A 14,773-nucleotide genomic window follows, 5' to 3' on the forward strand; every position below is an offset into this window, starting at 1 on the left:
CCGAAAAAGCAAGAAATAAGAAAAGAAACGCACAGAAAAGGCAGGACTAAAAGGCCCAACGCACAGGCACGCGCAGGCACACCTTGAGCAACGCGACTGCACGGCAGGGGCTGGGCCGTGTGGGCGCCTGTGTCCCGGGTTTGGCCTCAGAGGGTGGACTCTTCCCCCAGCCGCCCAGCCAGTGGGTTTGGGGTGGACAGAGCTGCGGCTGACAGTCCTGGGTCTCCCAGTCCCCGAGCCCCCAGGGAGCAGCCCACCCCCTTCCTGCCCTGAGCCCCAGGTCTGCGCGTCCCCGCCACCGCCCCCCCAGAGGCTTTCCTCTGCCCAGGGCGCCCGGCATAATCCCATCCCCGCCCCTCGGCCAGACCTGGGCCCAGGCCCGCAGATGGGCCGGGAGGGGCTGCGACCACACGGACGAGGGAGCCGCCCGCGAGCAGCAGGGGGACACCAGGGTGGGGGGCGGGCTGAGGTCAGAGGTGGGAGGGCGCACAACCTCTCCCGGTACCGAGCACCTCCCCATCCCCCTTGGCGCCCCCACCTCCACGGCCCCCTCCCTCCTGCCCCCCTGGGGCTGGCTGTTGTCACGCGTGTCCGTGTCCTCTATGCCTGTCTCCCCGGAGGCCAGGGGTCCCTCTCGGGTGGGCGGTGCGCGCGGTCAGGGCGGCGGGGAGACGCGGGACCCGCCCCTGCAGCCCGGCCACCAGGTGGCAGCACTGAGCCGCCCTGAGCGCGGGGCTGCGGGAGGCGCCCGCAGAGCAGTAAAGGGGGCGGGCGGGGGTGCTGCCGGGTGACCGGGGAGGGTCCTGCTCGCAGGGTGGGCTCCCTCGGGGCTGGGGGCGGGGGGCCAGGGCTCAGAGGTCTCCCCCCGGAGGTCAGGTCCCCCGCTTAGGCCACCTCCTGCCTGTCGCCCCCAGAGAGTGCCCCCTTCCACAGCCTCCGGGCCATCCACTGGGTCAGCTGGCCGCGTGGACACGCACCCCAATGGGCCCTGGGCCGGAGCAGCCGCTAGACATGCAGCTTCCCCCAGGGTACCCGAGGCCAGAGAGGGCTCCGGGACAGGGGTCCCCAGAGTGGGCAGGTGCATGTGTGTGTTGGGGGGTGGCTGCCACAGCACCCCGGGGCCCGGTCACACAGCTCTACAGGCAACCAGCCGGCTGTGTGAGGCCGGGAGCCGTCACCGTCTCTGAGACCATCTGCCCGGTGTCATGGGGACACACCGCCCGTCTCCACCTGCGCCGTGGGCACACAGTGGGCACGGAGGACTGTGGCCGAATGAAGAACCGCAGGGGGCAGGTTGGAGGTCTGGGGAGTTGGGTTTATTAGGGGCCTCGGGCCGGGCAAAATCTCAGGGTCCGTTCCCCACCTGCCCCCAAACGTGTCGGGCTCCTGCCGGCACTACAAGAGGTTCACCCGCGCCACCACCTGCTTGCAGCCGGTGACGGCAAACTCTCGGCCGGCGACGCGGTAGTAGCTGAGCTGCGCGGCCAGGAGCTCGGCGCGGGCCTGCTCGGGGAAGAAGCCCTCCCCGGCCATCTCGTCCCGGAAACAGTTGACCACGTCCTGCTTGTCCAGCAGCAGGAAAGGCACCACGGCGGCCGCCTGCCACAGCGGGTGCCCGCGCACCAGGAGCGCCTTCAGGCTGGCGCGCAGCTCCTCGTCGGCGCGGGCCCGGTGCGCGCGGTCCGGGTGCGGGGCCGGCGTGCGGGACGCGTTCTGCAGCACGAAGCGCGTGACCTCCGCGCCGCCCGCGCTGCTGAGCAGCACGTAGACCGCGTTGTGGAAGCGGTGCGGGCGCTGCGGCTGCAGGAGGCCGTGCAGCTCGTCCAGCAGCGCCGGCGGCATCAGCTCCACCTCGTCCAGCACCAGGAGCGGCGTCTTCTCCTCCGCCTCCGCCCGCGCCACCACGTCGGCCACGTGGCGCGCCAGCTCCTCGCGACAGGCCTGCGGGGCGCGCGCCGAGGGGCAGTGGTGCCGCGCGTGGTACTGCACCACCAGCGCGCTGTCCTCCAGCACCGCGCGGAAGTGGCGCGCCAGCAGGCGGCCCACGTGGCTCTTGCCCACGCCGCTGGGCCCGTGCAGCGCCAGGAGCAGCGGGCGGCTGTGCACGTGCGTGGACAGGTAGTCCCGCAGCAGCGCCACGAGGCGCCCCACGGCCGCCTGCTGGCCGAACACGGCGCGCTGCAGCGCCTTCTCCAGCCCGTCCAGGTCGTAGCGCAGCGCGTTGTCGTCCAGGTTCTCGATGGCGTTGAGCACCTGGAAGCCCACGATGGCCACGAGCAGCAGCAGGCAGCTCTGCGCTCGGCTGTGGCGCTCGGCGCGCGGCCGGCAGCGGCGCGAGGAGTTGGGGTAGAGCACCACCCGGCTGCGCCGCCGCTTCTTGCGCGGCGTCCTCGAGGCCAGCTCTTCGGGGCCGTCGAAGGTGAAGAACTGCGGCTGGTCCGCGTCCGCGCGAGGCACCGGGGCCCCCGAGTCCAGCCCCGGGCCCGGCGTCAGCGGGCGCCGCTTGCGCAGGAGGCACACGCGGCGGCGCAGGCGGACCACGGCTCGCAGCGGCGCCATCACGCTCGGGCCGGGGGCGCGGGGAGCCGCGGCCACGGGCTCCGCGGCCCCGGGCTCCGCGCTGGGCTGGCCGCGGTCCATGGCGCAGGGGCGGCGCTCCGCATGCAGGTCGCCCTCCCTGCAACAGGAAGACGGGAGGGTCTCCAGACTCCCGCCCGGTGACCGACCGGCACCGGGGCCTCTCCCCGAGAGAGCTCACCCCGTGGGCGGCCCGGCCTGTTCCGCCCGCGGGGCCGGAGGGTCGCTCGGACCAGGAAGCAGCTCCCCGCGGGGCCCCATGCAAATCCCTCAAGTCCTCCCGTAAACAGCCGGGCCCAGAGGAAGTGGCCGGGGTGGGGGAGGGGACGCCGCTGGGGCGGCTTATCCAGCAGCCCCCCGCTTCCTGGAGGAGGAGTCCGGGCGGCCGGGCGCCCGATTAGGGGTGAGGATGGGTCACGGCCCGACTCCGCCCCCGCCCGCCGCTGGACTGCCCGGCGCCCAGGGCCCTCCGAGGACCAGGAGCGGCCGCTGAAACGCTGGCCGAGCACCCCCTGGAGTTGGGACGCCCCACACACTCGGGGGAGGGTGGGTCTGGCCGGAACTTCTGCTTTTGAGACTGAGCCCCAGCCCTGTTCCCAGGCTGAGCCCAGGCCTCCCAGCCCTGCGCCCCCCAAGATCCTCCCAACACCCCTCCGTGAACACTGATGGAGGGGCGGCCGGGAGCCCCCAGACGGTGGGAGACGGACAGCAAGACAGGAGCAGGAGGAAAAGGGAAGAGCCACTGAAGAGATAGCTGGAGAGAGGCGGGGTGCAAACCCCTGGCCCCCAAACCACCCCATACCTGCAGCTGCGTCAGGCCAGGCTCCTGCCGGACCCCAGCCCCCCAGGGCAGCCCCTGCCTGCGCCAGACACAGGCTGCGACTCAGGAAGCAGGAAAGGCTGGCTTCCCGGGAGTCGGCGGGTCAGGGGCCTGGGGCCAGCTCAGGCCGCAGGGCAGTGGCACCTGCGGGTCCCCAGGGAGTGTCCAGCGCGGAGGAAGCCGGGGAACGTTTCCGCTTCTACGCAAAGGAAGTGAGTCAGAGGTGTGTCCAGGGCGGGACTTGGGCTGGATGGAGGCGCCAGGCGGGGAGGCCGGGCTGGTCCCCTGACCAGTGGGTCGCACTCCCCTTAGCCCTTCGGGCCCTGGGCATGGCCTCCACCCGGACCCCAGGGGCACTTGCACCTCCATCTGCCTCCAGACACTGAGCACCCAGGACATCTCTGGCCCCCGACCCTCACAGGCGCCCGGTGGGGGAGGGGAGCCCACATCCCTCCCTGTTCTCCCCCCAGCCCTTCCTTCCCCTTCCCTGACCCCAAGCAGCCCCCAGAACAGGGCTCATTTCCTGTCCCCCTCCCCCCTCCCTCCCTCCCCGCTCAGGTCAATGTCCTCTGGGCCTCCCAGGCGCTGACCTGCTCAGCTGGCTGCTCCCTGCAGGCACCCGCGGTCCCCCTCCACCTGGGGGTCCCCAGTGCCATCCACCCAGATAGATGGGGCCTCCCATTCCTTCCTCTGGGCTGGAGGAGCCCAGCTTCATGGACCCGTCTGTCCATCTTGACCTTGAGCCTCAGGGCACCCAGGAGTCCAGTCTGTTCCCCGACTCCTCCCTTAGCTGGGCCCACCTCCCCGATTCCCCGAGATGGAAGCAGCCCCCACAGAGCTGCCTCCCCGAGCTGCCCGCGCCCACAGGGCCTGCCTGCGCCTGGCCCCACCCCCTCCGGCCACTTCTCCCACTGGGTCCTCCCATCATTGTACAAACATGTATTTCTTTTAATATTTTTTTCATTGCAGAGGAAGGAAGAGGGAGAGAGACATCAGTGATAAGTCATGGATCGGCTGCCTCCTACACCCCTACTGAGGATCCAGCCAGCAACCCAGGCCGGTGCCCTGACCTCCTGGTTCATAGGTTGAAGCTCAACCACTGAGCCACGCCAGCGGGCTAAACATGTATGTCTTCCATCTTAAAAATCCACACACAAGCAAGCCCCGGACCTGCCCCACCGTGCCTCTGCTGTCCTTGGCCCCTCCCAGGTGGCCCATTCCCCCTCCCTGCAGAGCTGCACCCGTCAAGGTCACTGACTTCCGTGGAGCAGGACCCTGCGTGTCACTGCTGGGGCGGGGGGGAGGGGGGCAGTGTCTCATCTGGGGGCCTCCAGCCACGCCCAGACCTTCCTGGCGACGCGGCCCACAGAGACGGACATGGTCGGACCCGGTGATAGCGACCCCCACCCCTCGGCACAGAAACGCGCACCCGCTTTTACCAAAACGCTTTTATTTACACACGAGTCACGGCGGACAACGCGGACCCTCACCTGCTGAGTGCACCTGCGCAAGGAGCACACCTCTCCCAGGGTAAACGGAGGCAGCAGGTGGGGCCTGGGCAGGGGCACCCTCTGCCTGGGGTCCCAGTACAGTGGCCTGTCCACTGTTAAACACGCAGGAGTCCTCAGAGGGCCAGGCTGACCAGCAACGCTGCTAACCTGTGCCCCACGCCAGCGGCCCGGCCCCATGGCGAGCAGGGGGCTCCCCCCACTGCGCCCGCAGGCCCCACAGTGCACACCCGCGCGAGGCAGAGCTCACAGCCCGAACGGTCCGTGCCCACGCACACGACTGTCGGGTCAGGGTGGGCTGAGGCGTGGAGGAGGCACCTGTCCAGGGGACCACCCTGGGCCTCAGTGCAGCCACCACCCGCCATGAGCACCGCTCTGCCTCCAGGAGACACGGGTCCCCACGATCCCAGGCCAGGCCTCCCAGGGCCGTCTCCTCCCCAGCGACTCGGGGACGTGTCAGAGGCCGGCCGGGGCGGGCACGGCAGGGAGGGGCAGCTCCAGGGCCGGGGGCTCGGCGGCCGGGGCCGGGCTGGGCTTGCGGTGGTCCAGCTGCTCCAGCTTCTCGCTGAGCTGTGAGTAGAGCTCCTTCACGGCTTCGCCGCTCTGTGGGAAGCACAGGGTGTGGGCAGGCCCGGGCGAGATCGGGACCCCCCAGGGTGCGGGGCAGGGGCAGCACCCACCTGGCCGCTGGGTTCCAGCACCTTCTGCAGGGCCTGCAGCCTGGTGGGCGCTACACGGTGGTGCAGGTGGAGGAGGAGCCGCAGCACGTGCCGCTGCACGTTCTCCTTCCTGCGAGAGCCAGTGGGTGGCTGCAGGGCTGCCCGCCCCCCGCCCCCGCCCCGCCCAGCACTCACCCTGCCCAGCGGCGCCCGCCCCCAGCCGTACCTTGGGGAGGCGGTGAGCAGGAAGCCGTCGAAGAGGCTGCTGCAGAAGTCCTCCAGGGCAAACTCCTCGGCCAGCAGTGCCAGGTTCCCCGTGAGCAGGTGCAGGAAGATGTCGCCGAAGGCCAGGTCGCTGAAGGTCTCCACTGCAGGCACAGCAGGGTCAGCCCGCCCTCATCCACCTTGCTGGGCTGACAAGGACACCCCCCTGGGCAGGGGCACCCTCTGCCTGGGGTCCCATTACAGTGGACTGTCCACTGTCAAACACCCAGCCCTGAGCCAGCGAGGCTATGGGCCCGCCCACCTGTGGGAAGCTGATGCTCCCAGAAGCCCCTTCTCCCTGACGCAGCCCAAGCTTGCTCAGGGTCACTGGAAGGGGTCCACTCAGACCACGGTCTCTTCTTCCCGCTCGCACCCCACCCCCACCCATCCTCCCAGGGAGGCGGCCTCCTCACTTTCAGGGGCTCCCTGATGTCGGGGACCTGAGAAGCCGCACCCCCTTCCTTAGGGTTAAGGTGCCTCCCACCACCTGGAAAGGACTCTGACAACAGGTGATGCGGGCAGAGGGTCTGAGAGCAGAGAGCAGAGCTCCTCGCTTTTTACCACAACTTCCAGGAGACCTGCACTTGGGGGGAAGCCAGCTGGCTGCAGGGGGCGGGGCAGTCACGGGGGGGGGGGGGTAGGGGGGGCCATGACAGTGGGGTCAGGGCGGCTACTGCACTCACCGAGCCCAGGCAGCAGGCGGAGGAGCGCGTTCTTGTTCCTCTGCTTGGTGATGTGCAGCACGTAGTAGAGCCCCACCTCGCAAGCCATGCGCTGCTCCTGCAGGAACCTGGCGGGAGCACCCACCTGAGGAGCACGGCCCCAAGGAGCGCCCTACACCAGCCCCCAGGCCCGGCGGTACCTGGTGAAGCTCTCCCTCCAGGGCCCGCCGCCCCAGCCCCAGCCCCAGCCCCAGCCCCAGCCCCAGCCCCAGCCCCAGCGGTACCTGGTGAAGCTCTCGGGAAGGGCGCTCGGGTAGGCGGCCGGGGCCCTCTCCTCTGCCGGGAGCTTCTGGTCCACGTTGAAGGCGTAGTCGTCCACCACGAAGGACATGAGCGTGGGCAGGAACTTGGTGATGAGCTCCACCTCCTGGGGGACCAGGAGCTCAGCGGTGCACAGCCCTGCCCACCGCCCTGCCCACCGCCCCGCCCTCCTGCCCTCGGCCTCCAGCCCCCCGGAGTCCCCTTACCATCCTGGGCTCCTTGAAGACCTGGCTGTCGATCATGTCCCAGGCCCCCTGGCCCAGCGCCAGGAGCCTGAGCAGCAGCAGCAGATCAGGGCTGTCCTGCGGAGAATGGGCCTCAGCGCCAGCTCCCGGCGCCTCCCCCAGTGCTCAGTGGGGTGCTGGCCGCACTGGTCCCCTCACACGCCCTGCCCCTGCACCCGAAGGACGCCTGTGGCCAGCGCAGCACACTCACCCTGGGCAGCGTCTCCTGGCCGACCAGCTCCTGCAGGTGCCGGACGGTGCTCAGGGACAGCGTGTTGATGGCGAAGGGGTCGCACAGGATCATGGACAGGTCCCTGCAAGGAGCAGCATTCGTGGAAGCTGCGGGCCCAGGGAGGGCGGCCACGGGCGGGCTGCCTCCCTCCTGCCCGGGAGACGGCCCTCCACGTGGACGGAGCCCACCCCTCTGCTCTCCTTCCCCCAAGGCTCACAGTTTGAAGCCTGTCTCTAACTTAGAACACTGAGGAGTCGGAAAGCTCTGAAGGAAATGAAGCCATTTGGTTCTGGGGGCCTGACTCCACCTTTCAGCCGCGTCCCAGAGACAGCACAGGCGGCCCACGCCTCCCAGCGTGGCAGGCCCACAGCTGCAGAGCCCGCCGGGGCCCGGCGCAGTCCTGTCTCCACCGTGGGACGGGGTGCCCAGCCCCCTGGACACGCTGGAATCCCCCACCACCGTGGACAGAGCGTGCTCATCTGGACTGGACAGGACCCGGGGGAGGGGCTCCACCAAGGGCCAGCCCTCACCCCAGGACTTGCTCCTGACCCTTCTTCACTCCGTCGAGAAACCCCTGCAGCTCCCGCGCCCGCTTGCTGTCCACGAAGCGCTCCCGGATGCAGGCGTCCAGGCACCAGGTGAACTGCGGGAAGCAGGTCAGAGCGTGAGGAGGCCCTGCTCGCCCTCGGCTCTCGCTCCCAGGCCTTGGAGGGTCAGGGCCCCGCGTCACCTCGCCAAGACCCGGCTGAGGGCCAGGACCTGTCCCAGGAGCAGGATGCAGAGGCAACCAGGTGTGGGAGACGATGTGAGTTTATTCTAAAGGCCCCCTCTCTGGAGGCCCCACTGTGGGGCCTCAAAGTGACACCGTCTCGGCTGCCCAGCACCCGAGGAGAGGAGGGCGGTGCAGAGCCCGGGTCCCAGAGCAGCCTGAGGCCCGAGAGGGGAGGCCCAGGCCCGGAAAGCCTGAGGCTGCAGAGGCATCCAGGGGGGCGCCCGCAGCACCGGGGGAGTGAGGGGGAGTGACGGAACGGGCAGGGGAGGAGATGTGGCCAGGGACGGCCCTCCCAGCGATTCAGCGGGGGAGGCAGCAGGGCTGCGCAGACTTGGTGGTCAGGTGGGGGCAGCCCGAGCCCAGGTACCAGGACCTGCAGCCACCAGGGAGTGGAGACCAGGGGGAAGGGCCGGGTGGGAGGGCACCTTGTGGCACGGGTCCACCGAGCAGATGTCGCCCACGTCCAGGTCGTGCAGGGACATGAGCAGCTCGGCGCGCAGCGTGCAGTAGTGCACGTTCCGCGTGCGCAGGAAGAGGGTCCGCAGGAACTGCAGCACCATGTCGTACAGCTTCACGTTCTTCCCCACCATCTGCGTCAGCTTCTGCACCACCTGCGAGAGACCCGGCCGCGTCACACGCCTGGCAGCCCGCACGGCCGGCAGTGAATCCAGCAGGTCACATGCAGCAGGGCTGAGGGCTTTTCCCTAACCTGAGAAGATGCATAGATGACTGCCTGCTGGGACAGCTGAGGGCATCTTAGTCTACGTGTTATTGCCTCCTACTGGCCGAACACCTGAACAGCCGTAGGCAAATTCTTCTAATCTGACAACACCTCTGTATACTAAACCTTGTCTTTGATGTGTATCTGCTTTAGGACAATCTGTGTTCATGAAAATCAAGGGTCCAGAGAGACAGGAGAACTTGGTTCCTTTAGCTAAATCTTCTCTGGCTCCCCAAAATGCCTTCCAAAATTATGTTTCGTCTCTGGACTCTAGTCATTTACACGCAGCCCTCCTCCAGACTCCTGAACCCTTCTAGATGCCGAGAAACACCACTGGCACCACACAACCCCAGCATCACACAGGGCCACGGAGTCACGCAGGGCCACGGAGGCACGCAGGGCCACGGAGGCACGCAGGGCCACGGAGTCACGCAGGGCCACGGAGTCACGCAGGGCCACGGAGTCACTCAAGGCCACGGAGGCACGCAGGGCCACGGAGGCACGCAGGGCCACAGTGAAAGGAAGGGCCACACGCCCCTCCTACTTTGGGCTGGAAGTCTCCTCTCACCGGACCCTGGCCTGTGTTGGTGGCAGTGTTTCTGGTTCGTAAGGAGGTGAAGCCCATGCCAGGCCCACGGGGTCCCTGGAAGGCCACCGGCCTGTGACCTCAGCTCCACCCAAGGCCCCAGGTCCGGCCCTGCCCACCCAGTGATGTGGGGAGACAGCCCCCCACTGAGGATGGGTGAGCTTTGCTGCTGTCCTCTCAGGCCCTTGGCCACGACCCGAGTCCCTGCACCCACGTACTGGGCCCCTCAATGCCACGTGCCAGCCCTGACCTGGGTCCGCCCAGCCTCCACTTGAAAAGGGGCACAACCTGGCCACAACCAGGGCTGCGAGGCACCCACCCTGAGGGCCCCGGGGCAGGAGGGGCCTGGCTGGAGGGGAGCTAGGAGGAAGGACAGGAGACGGCGGCAGACACACCCTAAGGCCCAGCTACCCCAGGACGAGCGGGGGGGGGGGGGGGGGGGGGGGGGGGGGCCGGGAGGCGGAGCGGGGGCGGGGCGGGAGGCGGGGCGGGAGGCAGGGCAGGAGGCAGCGCAGACCCTCCCTGGCCGGAAGCAGAGTGCCCCACCGGCCAGGTGTTTGGGAGGACCGTCAGGCCACGCCCTGCCTCCCACCAAACACACACACCCCAGGTGAAAGCGGCGTGAGCGAACGCCAGGGACACCAGCGCCACTCTGCCTGCCTCAGGCCGCCGGTCCCCACACGGGCCCCCCTCCTGGAACCCAGGCCGGCACCTTAGCGACCCCACCTCACGGGAAAGGCCCGTCTCCACGTGGCTGCCAGCCTCCAACCCTCCCCCGCTCCCCCGCGGGCCCTGGGCTCTGGCCACGCGGCCTCCATCGCCCTCAGCAGGCCCCGCCGGCCCTCGGCCAAGCCCTGCTCACACCTCCCGGCTCCCCTGCCACTTCCCGTCCTCACCGCCCTCGCCGCCCGCCCAGCCCTCCGTGGCCAACACATGGCATTCACTGCGTGGCGTCGGCCCCCCATGAGACCGAGTGCCCCACGCAAGCGCCCCCAAGCCCCCGGGCTGCTGAAGGGTCCAGGCCCCTATGGCAGGCAGGCGGCACTCGAGAGATGCCTGTCAAAGCAACTTATGAGTCCTAGTGAAACCAGTCCTCCCAGAGCCGGGAGGACTCGCTGAGCGAAGGGAACGGGCTGGCCACGGGCAGAGTCCAGTCCGACACCGACAGGCCCACCCGGGCGGTGAAGCCCACTCCCAGGGGCAAACCACCCGCACACCGGGGACACTCGGGGGGGGGGGCCACGGTCACCCCACCCCATCCCCACCCCCCACCCCCCGGCCCGGGCCGCCTCACCTCGCCCTGGCGCCGTGTCCGGGGGGACGGGCTGAAGAAGTTGTGCAGGACTGACAGCTCCGTGCTGAAGAGCGCGCGCTCCTTCTCCAGGATGTACTGCTTCAGCAGCGGGGACACCTCGTCGCCGAAGAGCGCCTGGTTGTCCTGCCAGATCTGCCGCTTCACCTCCACGGCGCAGGCGCGGTACAGCTCCTTGTCGGCCATGACCAGCTTCAGCTTCTTCTCGGGGACCTAGGGGACCAGCAGGCGCCCTGAGCAGCGCCGGGCCCAGCGTCTGCTTCCAGGCCGGTCAGTGGGGCCCCGCCGCGCGGCTCAGGGGTTGAGCATCGACCTATGAACCAGGGGGTCACGGTTCGATTCCGGTCGGGCACAGGCCCGGGTTACGGGCTCCATCCCCAGTGGGGGATGTGCAGGAGGCAGCCCATCCATGATTCTCTCTCATCATCGCTTTCCTATCTTTCTCTCCCTCCTCCTTCTACTCTGAAATCAATAAAAGTATGTTTTTAAAAAACCAGGCAGATCAATAGGCCTCAGCACCACGCCCCCTGGCGGGAACCTCCGGGCCAGGCTGCTGTGCTGCCCGCTGGCTCTCACCTTGGGCAGGTGTTTCATGACGCACATCACCACCGGCTGCAGCGACGGCATCTTCACCAGAGAAAAGCTCTTCTCCAGCAGGTCTTCCAGCTTCTTGTACCTGGGAGACGCGGGGGGCTGAGACGCGGCGCAGGACCCAGTCGGCTGAAGGCACAGCATCCACAGGCGGGACCCGGGGGGGGAGGCCCTTCTCCGAGGGGGACAGTAACCGAGGGACAGCAAGTGCTGCGGGCCGTCCCCTCGGAGGGCGCTGCACTGCCGCCTGCACCCACCTCTCCTCCGCCTTCCCCTCCGCGGCGATGGCCGACACGCGCTCCAGCAGCTTCTCGCGCAGCTCGTCGAACACGGACTGGTGGAACTCCAGGCGCGGCGTCCCGTGCAGGTCCAGGAAGGGCAGGGCCGACTGCAGGGAGGGCAGCAGCACGCCGTTCTCGGTCTGGGGAAGCAGAGGGTGGGCGCGGGGTCGATTCTGCTCACTCGGGGCAACACAGACAGCACAGGGGCCGCCACGTCTGGCCAGGCCCCCGGACGCGCCGCCGAGGAGGCGGAGGCAGCGGCGAGGGGGTTCCCAGCGGCGCTGGTTTTAACGACAAAGCCGCCCAGACGTCCGTCCGTGGGCACTGGCTCGGGCACCTGGTCCCTCCGCCCCGGGGAACGGAGCAAAGGGAGCAAAACCCGCCCCCTTCCCCCGCGGCCCGGCCCCCGCGCCCCTGCCCGGCCCCCGCGCCCACCCACCTGGAACTGCTCGATGGCCTTGAGCGGCTCCGTGCAGTTGGTGAGCGTCTCCTTCAGGTCCTCGCCATTGGCCACGCCCAGGTCCTGCAGCCCCGCGAACAGGGCCGAGGCCCCGGTCCCAGGCCGGCTCGGCGCCCCATCCCCACCGCGCTCCGCCGGCGCCGCCGCGGCCGCCGCAGGCCCCCCGGCAGCCCGTTCGCTCGGGGCGCGGGGGCCGCCTGAGCTCCTCTCCCCGGCGCCCTCCAGCTCGGCAGGTCCCTCCCGCAGCGCGGCGCCGCTTGGCCCAAAACCGCCCCCTTCCGCCCCGCACCGCGGGTCCCGGGCTAAGCAGCCCGGCCGGGAACGCCTGCGCCGCGCGGCGGTTCCTAGGAGAGGAGCCGGCCCGCTGAGCGGCTGCGCGCGACCGCAGTTAGGCCCCGCCCGGCCCCGCCCACTTTCGTGGCCCCGCCCACCGCCTTCCTCGGGCCGCCGCTTCCCCCGCCCCGCCGCGGGGTCGGCGCACCGGGTTGCCGCCCGCCCCCGGCCCAGTCCACCCGGCTGGGCCCGGAACCACCTGCGGGGGACGGTGTGGAGGGCGCGGCGGGCGGGGGCGGGAGGAGGCGTTTCTATGCACCGCAGAACTGACATTTTTGCCGGATATATTTTTTATTATGAAGAGTCCTGTCGCCGCCCTCACAGCGGCCTCGGGACGCGGAGAAAGGATCTCATTAAGCGCAGAGACCTAGACGGAATCGGGAGGGCCCGTGGGAGGAGCTCGCGGGTGGCGTCATCGCGAGAGCCCTAGGGGCGCGTCAGCTCAGTGTCGCCCCAGCCCTTCCCCAATTTCCGCTTCCGGTCCGTCCCACCGGCGCGGGCTCCGCCGCCTCCCGGCTCGGGCCTCCCGGGGGCCCCGCTCCCGCTGTGTCGGGGTTCCCGGGCTCCCCTCCGGAACCGGTCACGGCTTCTTGCTGAAGCCCCTGCTCGTCTGTCTGCCCCGATCGCTCGATCCCACAGTCACCCCGTTGCCTTGGGGGTCAGGCTGTTGGGAGACGGGTAGCCTTGGCCCGAGCTTTGGGAATAGGGGGCGTCCGTGCTGAACCCCGCGAGCCTTCGTTTCGGCCCCGGGCCGGACTGTGTTGCTGAAAGCGTCCCGCGGTTGGCCCGGCTCCCCGGACCCTGCTTCCGCACGGGCTGCTCTGCCTTGGGCCTGCGCTCCCCCAACCTTCCACCCCCACCCGGGACCAGGCCGCCTGGAATCTGACCTTTGGCCCTCGCTCTAGAGAAGTCTCCGAAAAGTGGGGTCTCAGTTATCTAAGTGTTTTAAGGCCGCCCCTCCTCCAGGAACTCAGGTTTGAAAGATGAGGCCAGGCTTCAGGAACATGTTTCACTAAATGGACAGATCTGACCTAAAGCAATTCAGAATGCAGTGGCCACTGTGGGAAACCTTGGAGATTCCCAAACTTTTTTTTTCTTTAATTGATTCTACAAAGAGGAAGTGGGGGAGAGAAATGTTGGGGTCCAGCCCCAGCAGGTCCAGGGGTTCCCAAAGGTGTGGACGGAGTCAGCGAAGAAGGAATGACACGGAGACAGCGTTCAGATGACCAGCATGGCCAGCTTCTCTTTTTATTCTCCTGTACATCTGTATTTATACCATTTGATCCTATAAGCATGCCTCTATAGTCACCTCATGGTATGTTTTGGGTCCTCCCTTAACCTTCTACAGTTCCTTGTTTCATGTCTGTAGTTTCTTATCTGACCTTTGCCAAAAATCCCATCTCCATCCAGTTCTGTTGAGTTTAATCCTATCCATTCTATTCCAAAGGTTAGGGCTAATTTGTTATCTCCATTCCAAGATCACTACTCTACTATTCTGTTAATCTACAAGGAAGTAACTGAAGGAGATTATCCTAAGTAAAGATTATGTAGTTTCGTGATTGTTCATAGTTAAGGTGATTAACTACCACCTGGCACTTAGTTGAGGGGTTTTACTGATTTATTCCCTTCCTTAGTCCTGTTAATCCCTATCTCCAGGGAAAAATCCCTACCTGGGGGAACAACCTTTCTCGGGGAAGGGCGTCTGGTTATAACACATGGCGCTAAGAAGGGGAGCAAACATATTAAGAACAGTATGCCATATACGCCAGGTCCCTTGAAACATACGTTGTGCAGATGTTTCTTCCCTGCAGCGACTGTGTCAAGCAGCGAGGATGGACCAGCCTCCGGCAGAGAAACATCAATTGGCTGCTTCCCGAACTGGGGACGGAACCCACACCTGGGTATGTGCCCTGACTGCGAATGGAACCTGTCCAGCACTCAGGACCACCTCCAACCACCTGAGCCACATCGGCCGGAGCCCGACTTACTTTCTTAAAAGTGAAGCAGACAATAAGGGCGCTGAAACTGGCAAGGATGAGAGGGATGCCCATTTCCAGTGGTAGTTTGAGGCTTACAAACATTACCTAGAATCTGAAGTTGCCTCTTTGCAAAATAAAGTCTTAGCATTAACAGGGGCAGTTGAGCTTTTAAAGGGGGGGAGGGGCCCTGGAAACAGACAATAGGGTTGTGAAGGCTTGAGGCGAGGGGTGAGGGGCGTCTAGAAAGGGTCAATGGAGAAAAGGGGACTTACGTAATGCTTTCAACAATACAGATATTTAAAAAATGAAGTCCCTGCCCTGGCTGGTTTGGCTCAGTGGATAGAGCATTGGCCTGTGGACTGAAGCGTCTTGGGTTTGATTCCGGTCAAGGGCACTTGCCAGGATTGCAGACTCCATCCCCAGTGGGGGGCGTGCAGGAGGCGGCCAATCAGTGATCCTCTCATCATGGAT

The 14,773-nt window shown here is 67.1% G+C and overlaps 2 protein-coding genes across 2 annotated transcripts; both read right to left on the reverse strand.

The window, feature by feature from the left end:
• Positions 1-586: 586 nt before the first annotated feature.
• TOR4A (torsin family 4 member A) lies at positions 587-3,784 on the reverse strand. Its single transcript, XM_036307014.1, has 2 exons — positions 3,380-3,784; positions 587-2,677 (listed from the first exon to the last, which is right to left on the reverse strand). Exon 2 carries the CDS (start codon positions 2,638-2,640, stop codon positions 1,396-1,398), a length of 1,245 nt encoding a protein of 414 aa, XP_036162907.1. The 5' UTR covers positions 2,641-2,677; positions 3,380-3,784; the 3' UTR covers positions 587-1,395.
• Positions 3,785-4,830: 1,046 nt separating this feature from the next.
• NELFB (negative elongation factor complex member B) lies at positions 4,831-12,596 on the reverse strand. Its single transcript, XM_036306848.1, has 13 exons — positions 11,970-12,596; positions 11,507-11,670; positions 11,235-11,334; positions 10,641-10,871; positions 8,465-8,650; positions 7,798-7,910; positions 7,247-7,349; positions 7,018-7,113; positions 6,775-6,917; positions 6,512-6,618; positions 5,791-5,932; positions 5,586-5,694; positions 4,831-5,508 (listed from the first exon to the last, which is right to left on the reverse strand). Exons 1-13 carry the CDS (start codon positions 12,594-12,596, stop codon positions 5,362-5,364), a joined length of 2,268 nt encoding a protein of 755 aa, XP_036162741.1. The 3' UTR covers positions 4,831-5,361.
• Between the last annotated feature and the right edge of the window lie 2,177 nt (positions 12,597-14,773).

Source organism: Myotis myotis, unplaced genomic scaffold (genome assembly GCF_014108235.1).
Source record: "Myotis myotis isolate mMyoMyo1 unplaced genomic scaffold, mMyoMyo1.p scaffold_m19_p_44, whole genome shotgun sequence".
NCBI lineage: Eukaryota > Metazoa > Chordata > Mammalia > Chiroptera > Vespertilionidae > Myotis > Myotis myotis.